General features: G+C 47.7%; 3 protein-coding genes across 3 annotated transcripts; 2 read left to right on the top strand and 1 right to left on the bottom strand.

Annotated features, from left to right (window-relative positions):
- Positions 1 to 520: 520 nt before the first annotated feature.
- LOC124673440 lies at positions 521 to 6,964 on the top strand. Its single transcript, XM_047209519.1, has 4 exons — positions 521 to 1,759; positions 2,444 to 2,599; positions 2,703 to 2,892; positions 6,891 to 6,964. The coding sequence occupies exons 1-4, from the start codon at positions 521 to 523 to the stop codon at positions 6,962 to 6,964; spliced, it is 1,659 nt and encodes a 552-aa protein (XP_047065475.1).
- Positions 6,965 to 8,014: 1,050 nt separating this feature from the next.
- Positions 8,015 to 9,160, bottom strand: LOC124673439 (F-box/LRR-repeat protein At2g43260-like). Its single transcript, XM_047209517.1, has one exon. It carries the CDS (start codon positions 9,158 to 9,160, stop codon positions 8,015 to 8,017), a length of 1,146 nt encoding a protein of 381 aa, XP_047065473.1.
- Positions 9,161 to 16,343: 7,183 nt separating this feature from the next.
- LOC124673438 lies at positions 16,344 to 19,542 on the top strand. Its single transcript, XM_047209516.1, has 4 exons — positions 16,344 to 18,038; positions 18,691 to 18,846; positions 18,926 to 19,121; positions 19,398 to 19,542. Exons 1-4 carry the CDS (start codon positions 16,344 to 16,346, stop codon positions 19,523 to 19,525), a joined length of 2,175 nt encoding a protein of 724 aa, XP_047065472.1. The 3' UTR covers positions 19,526 to 19,542.
- The last annotated feature ends 239 nt before the right edge of the window (positions 19,543 to 19,781 follow it).

Below are 19,781 nucleotides of genomic sequence, written 5' to 3'. Positions count from 1 at the left end.
ATCTGGACTAGCTTCGGCTCTTCCCACAGACCCAGGCATTAGAACGAAGACCTCAAAGAAACAAGTGTGCCTGAGTATACCACACTGGACATGATGTGTCGGAAACAATACAGGCGGGCGCAGCGAAGCGTGCATGTTTATCCAGTACTCATGAACTGGCAAACAGAATTCGGCTATCGCTTAGACGCAGTAGTCTGGATTAGCTAAATGGGCCAATGCAGGGTAACAAACGCGTCGGAATGCCCATAGGCCCACTGGAACCCAAATAACGCCGCCCTATTATAGCGTTACCTAGAAGGCTAGAAGGCGAGATTCAAGTGGTCGCCTCCAACCCCCAATTTCGGATTCCAAAAGCGGCAAGAACTCCACACGATTTCCGCGAATCACTCTGTAAGTTCCCGCTTCTTCCTCCACGGATTTTCATTTCGCTCTCCATCTGCATCTTCCTCCACCGATTTTCCTGCATAAATCTTTTCACTGGGAGTCCCTAAACTCGTATGCAGGTCATCTGCTCGACGAAATGCACCCTACAATCACCCACCGCTCGGAGCCGCACCACCGCGCTGGCGAGAAGTCCCGCTCCCGGCGCCGAGGTGCCTCCGCGGCCGACCGCCTGAGCGCCCTCCCGGACGCGCTCCTGCACCATATCATGTCGTTCCTGAAGGCGTGGGAGGTGGTGCGCACCTGCGTGCTCGCGTGCCGGTGGCGCCACCTGTGGGCATCCGCGCCCTGCGTCGACCTCCGTGTGCGCTACTCCGGCCGCGAAGACGACCCGCCGGAGGAGTTCCGCGACTTCGTCCACCGCCTTTTCCACCTCCGCGATGTGTCTGCGGCCGTGGACACGCTCCTCCTCCGTTCGAGCGACGAGGATGCGGGATACGACGAGAACGATTCCGACATGTGGATCAGGACTGCTATCAACCGCAGTGCGCGGGTTGTTCATCTTGCTGGGCATCGCAAGGACATCGCGCTGCTGGACCGCGTGCCCTTCGTCTCTGGCCACCTCAAGGTCCTGAAGTTATCGTATGCCAGGCTCGACGGCAGGATCCTCCAGCAGCTTTCTTCTTGCTGCACATCTTTGGAAGAACTGGATCTCAAGGACTGCCTGTTCACGAGCCATGAGATTGTGTCTGCCTCCTTGAAGACTTTAATCATGGTCAAATGCACCTTCAATTTGGACTTCTCTGTCACCGCTCCAAACCTCGTACTGCTGCGCCTTGTCACTCCTTCTGTCCGAGTTCCGTCATTTCAGAACTTTGGGTCGCTGGTCACTGGCACTATCGTACTTGACCACTCTTTCTTGAGTGATGATTTTGAGCAGATCAGTGATAATGATTGCGATGAAACTACTGATGACGACGACGATGACTCAGATAATGACATGAGTGATGATGATTTTGGGAACAACAGTTGTGATGATGTTGAAGAAAACACTGATGGGGAAGATGGCTATGATAAGTCTAAGAATTATAAGGTCGGATATGAACACAGTTTCCCTAAAAAGGCATACCAGCATGGTGGTTCCAAGGACAATTATGGTTATGGCAGTGATATTGATAGTGATGAGAACACGTATGAATACAATGAGATTGCAAATGATGCAAAGTATGGCTACAAAGGTATAGGCCAGATTCCAAGTAAAGGCAATAACTATGGTGAAAACAGTGGTGGCAGTGATAGTAAGATTCTAGGTGGTCGTCATATTCTTGAAAGCCTTTCAACTGCTACGAGTTTGGAATTATTGTCAGATGCTGGAGAGGTAAAACTATCACCATATTTTGCTCATCTCTTTCTCCTTCTCTCTCTCTCAGGTACTTGTTCCTCGGCATTTGACGAAGCGATAACAATCTAGAGGGAAAACAATTAGTGGGGATATATCCCAAAGCAGTGTTATGTTCCCTCGAACAGTACACACATGTCCAATGAGCACATATAGTAGACACTGTTAACGCCTGGTTACAGAAGTTCAAATAAATAAAAGTACTAGTTTGTTAAATCATCAAAATGTAGTGGGTGAATCGTTTAGATATGAAAGGGTGTAGCTTTGGGGGAGCATTATTCACGATTTATGTTCTCAAAGGATTGTTTGTCCTGTTTTGTTGCCGTAAATTGTGTATCTTTTCAGCTGGTCCTTTTGTACAGTGTTGGGTTCCTTATTTAAAGTTGTCAAAAAAAGATTAACTATATTTGGTCAAGAGTGTATAGGGGTAATGTCCCTTCAATAGATACTTGCTTCAGAAGATAGATGGTTCATACTGTACCAATAAGTGCTAAAACTATAATAATACATCACTATATCTTGTTTTCCATTTTGTTTTTTGGGATGGTTATGTTTGTTTTATTCTTTCTATTGAATAAAACGCTGATATGCAGTTTGTACAGTCTAAAGTTATTCGAGTTACTGCCATTTTTTGCTAAATGCTCCTTTGTGTGCAATATGAAGGTTGTTCTGAGAAGAGAGTTGGAAAGGTCTCCAACTTTTAGCAACCTGAAGACCCTGTCCCTTGGTGAATGGTGCATGGTTGCTGATTTCGATGCATTAATTTTCTTGCTGCAGCATTCACCTAATATAGAGAGGCTTTTCCTCCAACTTAAACTGGTATGTGTACATACATGGTGTATGCTACTTGATTCTTGATATTACTTTCTTAGTTTTTAGTATCTGAGCAGATGCCTAATAACAATTTTGTGATCTGCAAAAGAACTTCAACACTAGGAAGGTATTGAAAACCGGTATAAAACCATTGGGAAGATCGTTTACTTGCAAACACCTTCGAATGGTGAAGATCAAATGCTCAAAGGATGATGCTAGAGTCCATACGTTGGCACATCTGTTCAGGGCAAATGGTGTACCCCTTGAGAAGATTTATGTCCGCCGGAGTGGGAATGCTTGTGAGTCATGCCTTCTCTTCATATACCATTTTGTATTTACTTGCAATATCAGTATTACATTACTGGTTTAATGTTCCTATATGACTTACTGAGATGTAAGATGCACATTGCCTTGTTCATGAAAAGCTAAATAATATGTTTAATGAGCTTGATATATATTGTCGCTATTCTGTTGAATGAGAAGTGTATTCTGTTTTTAAGTACATGGTCCTAATCTACACACTCACCCACTTCGTGATATTTCTACCAGATCTCCGTGGCCAGAAGTTTATGAGGGATCTCGCCAAGCAAGAACTCATTGACTATGGGTCGGACAACTGGATGTAGCATTGCTTATTTTTTGCAGTTAGCAAGTTAGCAAGGCCTAGTAACAAACCATGATCTCCACGAAGCAAGACGGTGCTTTCAAAGCTTCGACGAATCTTTTGAAGCCCTTATTTAGTAACATGGATGATTGTACTGTGTGTGACTATCAAATTGTTTTTATGTTCTTCCTAGAATATTAGTGGGATGAGTTGAGGCTATTAGCTAGCAGTACGTGTGGTATGAAGATACATGGATACTCCTCGCTTGAATGTTTTCAGGGTCATGCAGCTGGGAGCCTGAGATGCGATGTGTTATGTTCCTGTCCTTTATGCATAGAACCCTGTTGCTCCCAAGTTGGCCAGCCTGCCTTTCGGTGAGTTATAATTACCTTTTGCGTCTTGCAGATTTAGCTGCGTTGTTTTGGAAGAAAATGGCCGTCATTCTGATTCTGACGACAATGCGTCCGTCAGTTCTTAAGTTGGATAAACACAAAGTATAGCATAGACGCACACTCTTGCTTGGCAACAAACTAATGAATATACATGAATGAAATCTCACATGTTACATTACCCCGAAAATAATGACAAAATTTATTAAACAACATTTGATAATACAACAGTAGGGTCCATTTGCTAGTTTTTATTTCTATTTTGGGAGTACTTTTTTTTTGCGGGTAGACATCTGTATGTACTTACAACATGTATTTTCTCAACTATCTGGATGACCGAATTAATTTGGATCGGGATCCATATACCATTTGGTTGTTTCGTAGTACATAGTCAGAATAGGTCATTTATCTCGGATCTTGATTTAACATTCGATTAGTCCAAATTTCAATCATTTAACGTCATAAAGTAGTCGTTCTGTGCAATTTGCATGAACAATACATTGTTTAGCTAAATTATGAGCTATGTACATTTTTTCTGATAAATTAAATCAAACTGAAGGAAACCTAACTTAGGACAAAGCTAAAGCATCTTATAGTTCGAAATGGAGTGAGTATCAGTATTTAGTTTAGTTCTTAAATGTTGGTCGAGGATGAGGAAGGCTATAAACTGGTATGGTTATTACACACTGAACGCTCTACGGGAAAATGGCAGCTTGATTTCAAAATCTGCATAGCATTCGCAGTTTAGCTTGTCCTATGAAATCTAGTGTAAATGATTCTTAGAAAATAATCCTATGAAAATTAATCCTACAAATTAAATAAAAATTATAGTAACATTTCCTATAGGATTTAATCCTACAAATTTTCTATGAATTTTTTTTAATCAAATAGGCCCTAATAAGTGTCTAAGGGCAGAGTGAGCTCATTTACTAGAAAATAATAATGAACCATTTTGTACCAATAGGTGTTTTGCCTTGAATAAACTTCATGTATACAATGTGAAGTTGATTCCAGCTATTACCATTATTTGCTGAATACTACCTCCATCCCAAAGCTTATGGCTTTTTTTAAAGTCAAACCAAGTAAACTTTGACCAATCTTTTAGAAGAATCTATCAACCAATATGAAATTTGTAGATACAATATGAAAATAAATTTCATTATCTATCTAATGGTATTAATTTTCTATTTTACATGTTAATGTGTTTTGGTAAAAACTTAATCAAACTAATATAAGCCTTAAACTTCGGGAAAGAGGTGGTACTCTTTTATCTGCAATATGAATGTGGTTCTGAGTAGGGAGTTGAAAATGTATCCAAATTTTAGCAACCTGGAGACCATGTCCCTAATTTTTCGATAAAGGGAATATATTAATATCAAAAAGATATCAATTACACCCAGCCTCTGCAACAACGCACCACCCTAATGGCACTACGGATGCACACAGCCAAAAAAAGGAAAAGAAAACTAAGAAATAAAAGTCCCGCTACGAGTATCTCGGGCCTAACAACAACAATACATCCACCGCCAAGACAACACCCGAAGTACGGACTCTCCAAAAACGACGCCTCCAAGAAGGGAACAGGTGCTCTAACACCGTCGTCGCCCGATCAACGATCTTAGGTTTTCACCCCGAAGATAGTCCCCACTCTCAAAACAATGCCTCCAACAAGGTCATTGCCAGGCACAACCGAGTTAAGGCCGGACCTTGGGATTTCACCCCGAAAGGTAGGACTCCGAACTTCACATATGTTGTCGCCCCCACTATCATACCGCTGTTGTGAGGCCCGGAACACCAAGCAAGTCCCTCAACAGCGCGAAGACTTGAACCTCCCTTAGCTAGTCCTCCCTCCGGCCTTCATGTACTTCTCTTCTTCCGACTTTCATCATGGATCCATAGTCACTTGATGTCAACACGGAAAAAGAGCTTCACGCCGCTCCCTCCGGACCAAACGGTCGGAATAAAAGCATGGGTGCGCACGACCGAATACCACCGATCCGAGCAAACTCCGGGCACAAAGCACCGTTACATTCGCCGGCGGAGCCTTCCGGAACTCAACACTCCGGCTAGATCACGAGTCCGGGCCTCCGGTAGGTCTTCCTCTTCACGCAAGAGAGACCCTAGGACCACGCCCACCACCTGCCACCGAGGTCGACGGCGCCACCGCCATCCGGGGCCGCCGCCCTTGGTGCCGTGGTCCCAAACCATGAGGAGGAGCAGTGCGAGATCCGTCTCCATCACCGCTGGCTCGGCGATGCCGAGGCTAGGACGGAAGGAGAGAATCGCGCCGCCGGGTTCCGGGTTTACGCCGCCCCCATCACCGGCCGCCGAAGGTCGCGACGAGGAAGAGGAGAGCTGCGCCCCCGGATCAAGGCCATGCCGCCGCCACCATCACCGGCCTCCCGGCGGGGCCGCGCCGCCACCACCCTCCACGGTCCGGGGCCATCCCCCCCGTGCGGAGGCTAGCCTCCTTCCGCCGCACGGAGGGATCATGCGAGGAGCCCCGCCGCCCCCATCACCGGCCCGCGCCGGCTTCGCCGGCGACGACCTCCGGGGACGACGAGGAGGGCGGGAGGAGGAGGGGAGGACGGCGGCGGCGGCGGCGGCTAGGGTTTCCGCCCTAGGTCGCCCAGGAGGGGGACGACCCGAGCGGGCCGCTCTGTCATGTCCCTAATGATGTATAGCTGCTGATTTTGATGCATTAATTTTCTTGATGCAGCATTCCCCTGATATAGAGAGGCTTTTTCCAACTTAAATTGGTATGTGTATTTACATATTTGGTTTATGCTACTTGGTTCTTGACTTTATATTCTTAGTTTTTTGTATGTTAGCTTAGGCTTACAGTTCTGTTGATGTGCAAAAGAAATTCAACACCAGGAACACATTAATTGGAAACAAGTGTCAAACCAATGGGAAGATCGTTTACTTGCAAAGACCTTCAAATGGTGAAGATCAATGCTCAAATGATGAAGCGAGAGTCCATACATTGGCACATATGTTCAGGGCAAATGTTGTACCCCTTGAAAATATTTTATGTATGTCAGAGTGGGAATGCTAGTAAGTGATACCTTCTCTTCACATGCTATTTCATATTAACTTGCAATATTGTCTGTCACAGTACCAGTTTTATATGTTCGTTTGCTGCATACTGAGATGTAAGATGCATATTGTCTTGTTCCTGAAAAGCCAAATATGTTTAGAGGGCATATAATCTGCTTGATATCTGTCATTATTTAGTTAAACAGCTGTTCTTTTGTATATGGCCCTAATACTACACCTATAAACTTCATGGTATTTCTACCAGATCTACGTGGCCAAAAGTTTATGAGGGAGCTCGCCAAGCAAGAACTGGATGAGTTTAGGGACAACTGGATATAACATCCAGTTATCTAGCTTTTTTCCTAGCAATTAAATCCTGCAGGGTAGAGTCCTAGTGGAATGGATGATGTGTTGTGTGTGGTTGTCAAATCCTTGGAATGTTCTTCCTATGCAGCTGAGAGCCTCAGATGCATTGTGTTATGTTCTGGTCCTATATGCATGGAACCCTGTTGATCTCCGGATGGCATGCGGTGTTGTGTTGGCGAGTTCAGTAAAGCCATAAACAAGAAAAGCAAAAGAGAGACATGAAGCACCAGCCGTAAGTAAAACTAGCTAACATCAGCCTAACCAGATTAGTACCAGCCTTCCAGCAGACTGCAACATTGTTAATAAGATAGTCATATTGTAACTTAGTCGTAGCAAAACAAAAAAAAATCCTGGACAAAATACCATCAGCCAAGCACTTCTCTGAAATGGTGAAAGTCCCATGAAACAAATTACTTGCCATATTTTGGTAACAATAGCTGCATTGAATTGAAGTAGCACCAACCAGACAAAAAAACAGTGGCACTGCTCAAATTACTTTCCGATGTGGTAACAATCAGACGCAAAACTACGCTGATCATCAAATCACAGCCAGCTTCCCAGATATGCCTGCCTGAGCAAAAACATCTCCACAAAGAGCAGGAGAGACCAGGTCCCAGAAGCAATAAGACCAAAGTGTGTACAGAACATGATAGATCAAAATATTAAGCTGCAAACTGAAATGATTTTTAATAATGTCGTGAAGGACTTCTCTTGAAGGAAGGAACAAATATCGTGATTTTTAATAATGCAAACTGAAATGAAACAGGGGAGAAGAGTAGAACAGTTCAATAACGTAGATAATCCATTGTTCAAAAACAAGAACATGATCCACATGATAGCATAACAAGCACGAAATGATGATGGGAGAAGTGGTACTTCTGACATCCAAATTGTTCAGTTCTACTAGTAGTACTAGAAACTAAGAACAAAAGACATGGCTCATACTACGGGATTAGATAGCTGCTCCAATTGATGGCACACCAAACTGAGGGAGTCCAAGACAATAAGATGGAGCAGGGCATCTTACAACACTATGAGGAATGGAGGCACATTGTTCACAGCCTCTTCTTCTTCTTGCCTCTCAAACAACGGAAGCGAAATCATGCTCTCTTGGAGGCGATGCTTAGTAAGCGTCAGGTAGTTCTCATGCTCTTCGATTTCAACATTTCCTAGAAACGTACCATCTATGCCACAATGCAGCAGACGCCAACCCACCTGGATCAACAGCTCGCGCTCGTTGATTGCAACCATCCTCGGGACATATTTCACTTGCAAATCAAGCGGCGGCGCTGCCACAATAGCTCGCAAGTTAATCCGGTACTGGAAGCCCCAAGTCTCGGCGTCATAGTCCTGCAACACCCAGACATCTAGGGTGACGCATTCAAGTGTGGTGCTTGACAAAGCAAGGGCGTCACCCATGTCGAGCAATGACACCATGTCGCCCAGCTGCGCCGGACGGCTCATCTGGCGGAATGTCTCGGCTACGGTGTCAAATACGGTAATGCTGAGGCCCATTGGCCAGTGCAGGCTACCACGATGATGCACCGGCGGGCAAGTGGAGGACTCAGCGGCAGGAGAAGCTATCGGCCACTGGATGAGTCTTGGCTGGTCTGATCCCACCGTGAGGACGAAGTAATCAGGCGATTCATATTCAACTCTGGCGTGGCTCATGACCACCCAGAGAACCCGGTGTTCTCCAGATGCGTGGTGCCGGTAGAAGGCGACTACGGTGACCGAGCTGAGGCCTGGTCGTAGTGGAGGATGTGGCAGAGAAGCACACCTGCGGGTGGTCGGGTTGCAGATGTAGAAATCATCTTGCTCCGACAGGATGAGGAGGCCGTCACAAGCGCCGTGGTGTATAACGTCGACTATGGTAGCAGGGGTGTACCGGATGAAGAGCCGTATCTTTTTATCAGTGGAGACACCGGCAGCAGCGCCACTGAGGACGGGGAGGTGGCAGATGCCCTTCCGGTGCTCGATGATGGGGAGCGAGGGCTGGCGGCGGTGGTGGTCGACGATGAACTTGTCGGTGGAAGTGCCGCTGCGCCACGACCTGCGGACGGCGCGGCAGCGAAGTACGTCCTTTGGCGGCAACCGGAAGAGGATCTCGTCGACGACGAGCCACTCCGGCAGGTCATCGAAAACGGTCGCGCCGCTGCTGTCTGGCATGCTGACCGCTCGATCGCTGGTAAAGGGGGGCAAAAGAAGAAGCAAATCTTTATCGAAAAAAAAGAAGAATCAAACATCAGCCTCTTTTCAGTACGTACGCGCGGCGTGCGAAATGCAGATTGGGCGACGGATTCGGCGCAAGAAAGAACTGCTTCGATCTGTTGGCTTAAAAGAAAGAACGGAAAGACTGAGTCTAGAGGATTTTCTCTGGAGCACGGTCGAGCAAGGGCGGCGGCGACTTCCGACGCGACGGCGTTCCCGGCGTCTCTGCGCAGGAAGACGAGCAAAGCAATGAGCCGTGCCCTTGGGCAAGGGAGACGAAATCCTGATGTGAATTATTGGCAAAGCTGTGTGAGGACTGAGGAGGAAGATGGATGGGATGATGGGCGGTGCGAAAGGAGTGAGATCAGGTGACATGCACCTTTTGCATGTCACCGTGTAACATGCGGCCTAAAGCCAAATTTAAACATTGCGAAAAAATTTGAAAAAAATCATGCATGTTTACAGCACATATTAAGATAATCTCTAAAAATTTCAGATTAAAATTCGAAATATAAATCGAGAAACAAAAAAGAGAAACTCAGATGTGAATAGTCTACAGAGAAACTCATATTTGAATTCGGGAACATGAGAGATTTCTCTTTTTTGTTTCTCGATGTATGTTTCGAATTTTGATCTGAAAATTTTAGGGATTGTCTTGATATGTGATGTGAACATGCATGTTTTTTTCAGATTTTTTCGCAATATTTAAATTTGAATTTAGACCGCATGTCACACGGTGACATGCAAAAGGTGCATGTCACATGATCTCACTCCGGTGCGAAAATGCTGTGCACTCTCTGCAAACGCCGCCCGTCGATGGGACAGCTATGTAGCCTTTTCTAGGTTTGCAGCTTAGGCTGGTATTGATGAGGGGAGAGAAACAGCATTTTGACTTGACTGGATGATCCGTTCAGGCCAGGTTTATTTTTTCGGATTTGTTGGAAATCAGGCATCTTATACTTAATAAGTTTAAATCGAATTTGAAGATTCGAATTTTATGTTTGTAGATTCGTGCTCTGACTTTTAGGCTGTTTGTGTGTGTTTGTATTATTGTTGGCCCGATGCGTAAGCGGGTTGACTTGTTTTTTTGCGGGCCTCGCGGAGTGGGCTTTGTGGAGTGGGCTCATGGTGACGGTTCCTAAGGCATATTTCTCTCTTACCGCGCATTCCAGTCGTGTGTGTTGCAAACGATATATTTACTGTTTATGTGGGTTGCAACTGAGATTTTTTCGGTTACATGTGGGTTGTAAGTGCTTTTTTTCAATTGCATGAGCGATGCAACTGAGATTTTTCCAGTTGTGCATATGTTGCAACTAAAAATTTCCACATACATGTATGTTGCAATTGAGATTTTTCTAGTTACCCATGTGTCGCGACTAAGAATTTCCACTTATATGTGGGGTTGCAGCTGATATTTTTTCCAATTGCATAAGCGTTGCAACTGAGATTTTTCTAGTTACGCATATATTGCAGCTAAGAATTTTTACATACATGTGGGTTGGAACTGAGATTTTTCCGGTTACGCATGCATCACAACTAAGAATTTCCATTTACATGTGAGTTGTAACTGAGTCTTTTCCGGTTACACGTAAACTGCTACTAAGATTTTTCTTATATCTTAAATGGTTGTATAGATTATTATTTTTTAGTGAAAAATACGAACACAACACGGTTTAGTAAGGTAGTCAGCGACTGAGATTTATTAAGTCTCAGGCAACTGATCTCTAGACACTCCCTTATTTTTTCTCGTTTTCAAAACAAAAAATACCCGCGGGCACCTTATCCAAAATACTGGCGATTTTTTAAAAATAATACAAAAAAAATCCGGCAATATTTGTTCCCGCCATAGTCGTCGCAATCAGATTAGCCGTTATAATCAACGCGATCAAAGTAGCCGCAATCGTACAGACCGAGGTGCGAATTGAACATAGCTAGAAGGGTTTGGCGACATCGACGACGCATATTGAGTTGTCGCTGGCCCATCAAGCACAACAAGTTCGTTGAGATATGTCGGTGACGCAGACGCTGACACCGATGCCATCGCCGTCGCTGGGGTGCTCGCCGGTGCCGACGCAGGGGTACTGGTTGATGTCGTCGCGGGCGATCTTGAGCTTATGAAGGGCATGATTATCTTGAGATTACCATTGCCATGACGATCTTGAGCTTATGAAGGGCATGATGATTTTGAGCTTAAGAATGACATGATGATCTTGAGCGTGTGAATGGCATGATGATCTTGAGCTTATGAAGGGCATGTGTCGCTCACTCTTGTCATTTTCATTGCATTTGCGGAACTGGATCTTCTTGAAAACCTTCCTGGAAGGGCCCATAGGGGAGGCACGGGACAATGTTGTCCGAGTGCAGCTTCGGGACTCCAATGAAGGGTTCATGGAAGCCCACCGGCAGCTCACCGAGCCTAGGGCTCACGTCGGGCGTCCTGCTAACCTAGGGCACGGTCCCATGCAGCGGTTGCCTACGTTGTTCGTGCAGCTAGAGAGCCAGCACCTTCGTGCCCTCGTTGTGCCGCCCTACATGGAGCAGCTCCTATCAGGAAAGTACAAGCTGGAGAACAATAGCCCGCCGGTGAAAGTGGCCTTGTACATGGGCGAGCGCTGCGAGCACAGGGTGCAGCTCCAGTGGAGGGCCGAGCACGTCGGCTTCATCAAGTCCTCACCTCTGCCAGTAAGGCTGAGCTTAGGGTCGACGACGCCTGCTGATGACGGCTTCTAGGTTAACGTGTATAGGAAGGAGAGTTCCTGCTCGAGCATCTTCAGCTGCAAGAAGGATCGCCAAGGCCTGAAAGAACATCTCTCGGTTTATAAATTTTGAATGTTTGATGACAATATATGTGATACACTAATGTGTGTTGAGATAGTGCAGAACATATATGTGGTTGAAACTGTGTGGAAAAACAAGATAAAAGGAAGAAGAAAATAATCACAGGCCGGATAATCCGGGGCCGGATATTTGCAAAATATTCGGGCCCTGAAAAACGGTTAAGGACTTTTCGACGAGTCTCTCAGTATACCCCTGGATCCAGGCCGGATATTTCTATAAGGCCGGATAATCCGAGGTGGCCGGATAATCCGAGGTGGCCGGATAATTCGGCCCTTACTTAGGTCGGATAATCCGCCGCCAAATATCCTCCAACGGCTCGTTTTTTGAGGGGGGTATATATGCCCCCCTTCTTCCTCTACCTCAAGCTGCTCATTTCCTGCCAAGTTCATCCACCATTAGAGCCACCTTAAGAATCACAAGAATCACAAGATCTCCCCGTCCAACCATCCAAAGCTCTTGATCTTTGGAGAATCGAAGGAGAAGACCGCGATCTACATCTTCACCGAAGCGATTTGCATTTCCCCCTCATATGTTTGAGGGCCCCTTTTCTAGTGTTCCTCTTTTGGAAACCCTAGTTGTTTGTGGTTGATTTGTTCTTGTTGTTGTGTTGTTACAGATATTGGGAGACTCCAATTCGGTTGTGGATGTGTGCCCCAAGAACCTTGTAAAGGCCCGATTTCCGCCTCGAGGAAATCCCTTAGTGGAAGTCGGCTAGTCCTTCGTGGCGTTGCTCACAGGAGACCTGAGTGAAGCCTTCGTGGCGTTGGTCTGGCTTTCGTAGCGACCATACTCCTCCAAACATAGACGTACTTCCTGTCAAAAGGAAGGAGCTACGGGAATCATCTTTGTGTCTCCGCGTACTCCACTCTTGGTTACCTCTATCCTTATTAGCTCCCCTATATATTGTCTTGCTATATATTGCCTAGTAGTTGATCTTGTCATATAGGTAAATTCACATAGTTGCATATCTAGAGAATTTACCTTTGTGTCAAGTCTAAATTGAAAAAGAACTAAAAATTGGTTAGCACCTATTCACCCCCCTCTAGGTGCGGCATATGATCCTTTCAATTGGTATCAGAGTCTCGGCTCTTATTTCGGGCTTAACCGCCTAAGAGTATGTCGGACGATGATGTTACGGAAGGGGCCGTGGAGCCGGTCTCAATGGAAGATCTCAAGTTGATGGAAACATCATTGAGGTCCTCCATGGAAGTTCAAATGGAAATTAAAAAGAAAATGCTTTCCGGGCTTATGATGCCGGTTCCCCCCGTCATCCCGGTCATAGAGGAAAGGGACAAGGGTGCATTAGAAAAGGGAGATGCTTCGGGCTTACCCTCTTCTAGCCAACCCTTGGATGGTGATCACTTAGAAAAAGTTAATACTCTGAAGGCCTCTCCTAGGGCAACAAGTGTTGGAGTAAGCTACAATGCTTACCCTCCACCTTTTCGCTCTCCCGATGTCTCGGTTCCCCCATCCTCATATAAACACTAGGGGTGATCCACCCAAGTTTAATATTGAAGATTTTAGTACATGGAAATTTGAGTTAGCTCTTATGTTCTCCCACCATTGCTTCTTCGCCGACGGAAGTGGTGGCGAGGCGTCCTCCTCCTTGACGCGGGAGCGGTGGCCCGACCCCATCGTCCGACGAGCTAGAGCAGAGGAGACGCGCCTCGCGTCGTCACAGATGACAATGCCTCCAGAAGGAGGCGCGGAAGCGGCCGAGCGCGTGCGCGCGGCAGCAGACGATCCGGTGCGTGAGGTTTCGGACGCCGCGGTCCGTTCCAGCGCCCTCTGCCGGGTAGGCGGCGCCATGTTCGCCGCCTGCGGGAAGTATAGCGGTTCCCGTTGCCCGCGGACGCATGGACGGTAGCTATATTGGCGGAGCGTGTCGTAGACGTCGCGGCCGTACCACCAGGCACGGCGGCCGACGTTGTTGAAGCGGCCACCCGAGGGGTTGTCCGTCCGAGCGAGTTCGACGGCGCGCTCGTGTTCGAAGCGCCCTGCCCAGGACGGGATTTCGATGGCGTTCTCCCGCAGGCTCCTCTCCTTCGGCGTCATCTTGGCCCACCGTTCCTTGGCGAGGGCCCGCGTCTGTGGTCCTCGCGGTGGCGGTGGCAGCAGGGCGAAGCTGCCGTTGGAGACGTGCCAGCCGTGCGACAACTTGTACTGTACTGGCACGGGAATACGGTGCCAGTACAGCACGTCGGCCTCGTCGAACATCAGCTGCGTCGAGCGGAGCATGCCGCCACCGCTGCCGCCGGCCTGGTCGTTGTGCGCCATCGCGTTGGTGCGTGGGTGGTGGTTCGCGCGGAGGTTGAGGACGGCGACGACTAGGGTTGGACGGCGGGGAAAAGAGAGAAGTGCGCGCCGGTGGGGTTTTAAGGGAGGCGACGGACGCACATTGAAGGCGCGTGGGTAAGGTAGGTGGACGCCGCGTGGCCAGTCGCCGCCCTCACCGTTTTGGTTTCCGCGTGGGAGGCCATTAATGCCGATGACTAACCTCCCCGTGTCGTTTCTGATGCGAACCGCCGCGTCCCCTCGCTGACAAGGCGCCCCCACCCACGAAAACCGTCGTTCCGCGAGGCGTCGGCGTGCCCGATTCGCGCCCTTGGCGAAGGAGCCAGTACGGGGTTGCCGACGCTTCTATTGGACTCGAAAAATCGCCGGCGCCATTTGGGCCGCGCCGGTGCGAGCCCATTTTCGCTTCCGGACCCAAATTGCTACAGAGCCGCTATCGGGCCGCCGGTGGAGATGCTCTAAAGCTTTAGCTCTAGCTTAAATCGTGGATCCATTTAGGAAACCTGGCAATAGAGGCAAAGACATTGAGGCAAATGTTCATACTTGAGAGTAAGGGCATCTCCAGCGGCGCGACGCAAACGGTCGCTGAGCGACCGTTTTCGTACACCGTGACCGGAAATGCGTCTGGCACCACCTCCAGCGGGGCGACGCAAAGTGACCGGGCCGTCCGCGGAGACGCAAACCTAGCCCAAATATGCGCCTGGGATGCGTCTCTGGCGGACGCGGAAAGTGTCCGCTCGCGTCTGGCGGACGTTTCGTCGGGCCCGCCTGGCAGTGACGCAGCGTCGATGCATCTTCTCCGCCGCATGCGGCGGCGAGGCGTCGCTTCGGCAGTCTGCGGCCGCGTAAATGGCGATGCCTCGCGTGGCGCGTGGCCGTCGCCTACCTCTGCGCACGTAGTAATGGCGATGCCACGCGTGGCGCGGCCGTCGCCCTGCCTCCGACCTATATATACGGGCGCGAGCATCTCATCTCCTCCCCACTAAACCCTAGCCGCCGCCGCCGTAGCGCCGCTTCCTCTCGGCCTCCGGCAGATCCACCCCGAGCAGCGCCGGACGCGGCCGGGCTGCCGCGCCTCCACCTCCACTTTCACCTCCCACTCCACCTCCTCCGGCCTCGAGGTCCTCCGAGGAGTTCGACTCCGAAGACGAAGCACCGACCTCCTCCACCCGGTCGGGGACGCCGCGGCCCCGGGCCGAAGCGGAGAAGGAAGCACAGGAGGAGCTGGCGGGCCACGCGGCGTTGGACGCCGAGCTGGAACAGCGCAAGCTGGCGGCCGCCGCTGCAGCAGAGGACTCCGACTCGGAGATATCTTGGTCCTCCGATGACCCTGATGCACCGACGCCGGAGGAGAGGGCGGCGGAGCAGAGGGCCATCGTCGAGTCTTTCGAGACGCTCAAGGACGACGCCGTCAACGCGAGGCTGGAGCAGGCACTGAGCCAGGACGCGGCGGCGCACCGAGCCATAGCGGCCGTGCGGGAGGCGGCGGAGAAGCAGGCGACGGAGAAGCAGGCGACGGAGCGACGCAACGACGGTGCCGGTCCGTCAGGAAGCAAGTAGTCTAGGCCTATAGATCTACTTTGTATAGTTTTTATGCATTTTTATGTACTATTTTGAATGTTTTTAACTATGTTGTAATTCAAAAAATAGGTCGCCCCGTTGGGAGCACACCCAGATGTAAACGGACGCGCGGACAAAATATATACGCGGGACGACGCAAACGACGCTCGCGATCACTTTTAGACGTCCGAAATGCGTCACGCCCTGGAGATGCCCTAATACTGGAAGTGACCATGTGCCAAAAGCCTCGTTCCTGTCCAAAGTTCGAACACTCCAAAATGGTTGGATAGGCAGCCGCTCCACACCGAGAAAGCCAAGGAAGCGGTCGCCTCCATCCTCAAAACCTTTTGATTTCTGAGAAGCGACAACAACTCCGTATCTCATCTCTGGCTTCGATCTATTCCCCCCCTGTCTTGCGACAAGTGCAGCACGCCACCTGTTCGACGAAATGTGCCCGAGCGAGGCAGCCACCGAGCTCTTGGTGCCGGGCGGCGCCGCGGGCGAGACGGCGTCCCACTCCGGAGGCGAGGCGGCCGACCACCTCAGCGCCCTCCCGGACGACCTGCTGCACCGCATCCTGTCGTACCTGAGGGCGTGGGAGGTGGTGCGCACCTGCGTGCTCGCGCGGCGGTGGCGCCACCTCTGGGCGTCCGCGACCTGCCTCGACCTGCGCACGCGCTACTCCACCCGCGACTTCGCGCCAGACGACCTCCGCGGCTTCGTTTCCCGCCTCTTCCTCTCCCGCAACGCGTCGGTGCCCGTGGACACGCTCCGCCTGCAGTCGAGCGAGATGATTGGGGCCTTCTCTGACGACGACAGTTCACGCTGGATCAGTGTTTCCATGGAGCACAGTGCGCGGGTCATTCATGTTGTCGGACATCGCAGATTCCCTGCGCTGTTGAAGGGCGTCTCCTTCGTCTCCTCCCACCTCAAGATCTTGAAGCTGTCCTATGCCAGGCTTGACCACAGGATCCTTGGGCAGCTCTCTTCTAGTTGCACATGTTTGGAGGAACTCCATCTTAAGGATTGCTTGGTCACGGGTGATGAGATTGTCTCTGCATCCTTGAGGACTTTAGTCATGCTCAAATGCAAGATCGACACGGACTTCTCGGTTGCTGCTCCCAACCTCGTACAGCTGCGCCTCATCACGCCTTACGGCCGAGTTCCACTACTAAAGCACCTAGGGTCACTGGTCACTGGAACTATCATAGTCGACGACTATTTCTTGAGTGATGACATCAGTGAGGATGATGCTTATGATGATACCACTGATGATGATGATGATGAACACGTTACTGATCAAGAGGATTGTGATGAAACTACCGATGATGATGATGGTGATGGTCCTGAACACATCGTTGATCAAGAGGATTCTGATCAGACTGCTGATAACCGTGATAATAGCAATCATGGTTCTGAACACATCACTAGTGAAGAGGATAGCGATGAACCCACTGATGATGATAATACCAGTTGTGGTTCTGGAAACATCAATGGTAAAGAGGATTGTGATGAAACTTGGACCAGTGATGATGATGATGATAATACCAGTGGTGGTTCTGAAAACATCAATGATAAAGTGGACTATGATGAAACCGCTGATGATGATGGTTGCAATTGTGGTTATAAACACATCATTGATCAAGAGGATTGTGATGAAACCAGTTATGATGATAAGCATGATTCCAATCGTCCTTTTGAACTCATCAGTGATCAAGAGGGTTGCGATGAAACTACTGATGATGAAGGCGATGGTAACGAAATTACTGCTAACAGAGATACCTATAAGATTGGTGATGATTTTGGATACATCAGTGAAGATGATAGTTTTGAAGAAAACACTGATGAGGAAGATGGTTCGGATAACAGTAATGATTCTAACATTGGATATCGGTGTGGTGGTCAGAAGGACAATGGCCATGATAGTGATATGGACAGTGATGACAATACCTATGAGTACAGTGAGATCGCAAAAGAGGAAAAGCACATTTACCATGCTGACAGTCAGAGTTATAGTAAAGATACCAACTATCATAGCTATGAAAATACTGAAATCAGTGATAGTGAATGTTTGGGTGGTCACAACATTCTTCGGAGTCTTTCAAATGTTACAAGTTTGGGATTGTTAACTGATGCTGGAGAGGTATAGCTGCCACCATCTTTTGCTGATCTCTCTCTCTTTCAGTATGCTTACTTTGTTTCCTTGACATTAGCCGTTTACTTTTACAAGATCATTTCTCTCATGATTGCCTCTATTCCTTCCACCAGAACACACGATGTTCTTTATGCACATTTCTTACCTTTGGCTCTCCAGTAGTATCAAAACCTGTTCAAATGAAAAACAGTTCTAGTACTTCATTTCATCATAGAGTGGACTGGGTGAATCAGTTAGGTATGAAAGTGGATACCTTTGGGCCCATCTTTCATTTATGAAGATAATTATGTATGATTGTTTATTATTATTATTTTGATAGTGTACCTGTTCATAAGCTTAATGTTTTAATGTTATTCTATACTCAGTATAACACATCTCGAGTCTTGTACTAGTCTAAGTGAATTTCCATTTGCATAATTTTGTACCAGGAAAAAAGATGAATTGTATTCTGACAGTATGTGCTAATCCTCTAATATTACATAACTATATGGTTGTTCTTTTTCTCCTGTTTAAGGTGGCATGTTTCTTTTCTTCTATAAATAATAAATAAACCAACTTGTATGCATTGTGTACAATATAGGTTGATTCAAATTACTGTTGTTCTTTACAGAATACTTATTTCTTTTTGTGCAATATGAAGGTGGTTCTGAGTAGGGAATTGAAAAGGTGTCCAACTTTTAGCAACCTGAGGACCCTGTCCCTTGGTGAATGGTGCATGGCTTCTGATTTCGATGCAGTAATTTTCCTTCTGCAGCATTCACCTAATATAGAGAGGCTTTTTCTCCAACTTAAATTGGTATGTGTATATTCATCCATGGTTCTGTGTATTTATACCTGATCACAGGCTTAATAACAATTTTTTTGATCTGCAAAAGAACTTCGACATAAGGAGCAGAAAGGCCTTGCAAACAGATATCAAGCTACAGGGAAGATCATTTACTTGCAAAGACCTTCAGATCGTGAAGATCAAATGCTCAAAGGATGATGTGAGAGTCCATAAGTTGGCAAACTTGTTCGTTGCAAATGGTATACCCCTCAAGAAGATTTTGGTCCGTCGGAGTGGGAGTGCTTGTGAGTCAAACCTTCTCTTCATATACCATTTGTATTTACTTGCGGTCTTGCAATATTAGTATACTATCACACGTTTATATGTTATGCTGTTGCTGACAGATGTAAGACGCATAATATCTTGTTCCTGAAATGCTAAATATATATGTTTAATGGGCATATAGCATGCGCCACACTGTCACTGTTCTGTTAAATGAGAAGTCAATTATGTCAATTTAAGTTTGTTGCTTCGTAGATTGTCCTAATCGACACTCATCCACTCCCTGATATTTCTACCAGATCTCCGTGCCCAGGAGCTGACAGAGGAAGCCTTGCACGAACTGATGTTGTTCGGGCCAAAATGGACTAACACGAAGTTTGTCAAATTCTTGGAAAGATCTACCCTGGTGACTGAGATTAGGCTTTGACATTGATCTCTTCCTGGAGGGGGTATAAGTGGTCCTTTCTTGGATGTTGTCTCACAGTGTCGCAGCCAGACACCTTGTTGTGCTATGTTCCAGCTATGACTCATGAAAATATGATCATATCGTTTTCAGGTTGGAATCGTATTGTTTTCAGCATGGAGAAAATGTTGCACAAGATATAGTTAAGAATTCTGAGACACATTGTTGCCTGTCAAAAGGGGTGTGCTTCGTTCTATCTTAGTAGATAAGGTGCATTGTT

This window comes from Lolium rigidum, chromosome 7 (assembly GCF_022539505.1).
Source record: "Lolium rigidum isolate FL_2022 chromosome 7, APGP_CSIRO_Lrig_0.1, whole genome shotgun sequence".
Taxonomy (NCBI): domain Eukaryota; kingdom Viridiplantae; phylum Streptophyta; class Magnoliopsida; order Poales; family Poaceae; genus Lolium; species Lolium rigidum.
Note: the sequence above shows the minus strand (reverse complement) of the source record. Positions and strands in the feature narration are given on the sequence as shown.

Excerpts from the sequence above, each read along its gene's own strand:
- LOC124673440 (XM_047209519.1), top strand. The coding sequence starts at position 521 with ATGCACCCTACAATCACCCACCGCTCGGAGCCGCACCACCGCGCTGGC. Across the intron at positions 1,760-2,443 it reads TATTGTCAGATGCTGGAGAG|GTTGTTCTGAGAAGAGAGTT; the intron begins GTAAAACTATCA and ends TGCAATATGAAG. Across the intron at positions 2,893-6,890 it reads CCGCCGGAGTGGGAATGCTT|ATCTACGTGGCCAAAAGTTT; the intron begins GTGAGTCATGCC and ends TATTTCTACCAG.
- LOC124673439 (XM_047209517.1), bottom strand. The coding sequence starts at position 9,160 with ATGCCAGACAGCAGCGGCGCGACCGTTTTCGATGACCTGCCGGAGTGG.
- LOC124673438 (XM_047209516.1), top strand. The coding sequence starts at position 16,344 with ATGTGCCCGAGCGAGGCAGCCACCGAGCTCTTGGTGCCGGGCGGCGCC. Across the intron at positions 18,847-18,925 it reads TTTTTCTCCAACTTAAATTG|AACTTCGACATAAGGAGCAG; the intron begins GTATGTGTATAT and ends GATCTGCAAAAG. Across the intron at positions 19,122-19,397 it reads CCGTCGGAGTGGGAGTGCTT|ATCTCCGTGCCCAGGAGCTG; the intron begins GTGAGTCAAACC and ends TATTTCTACCAG.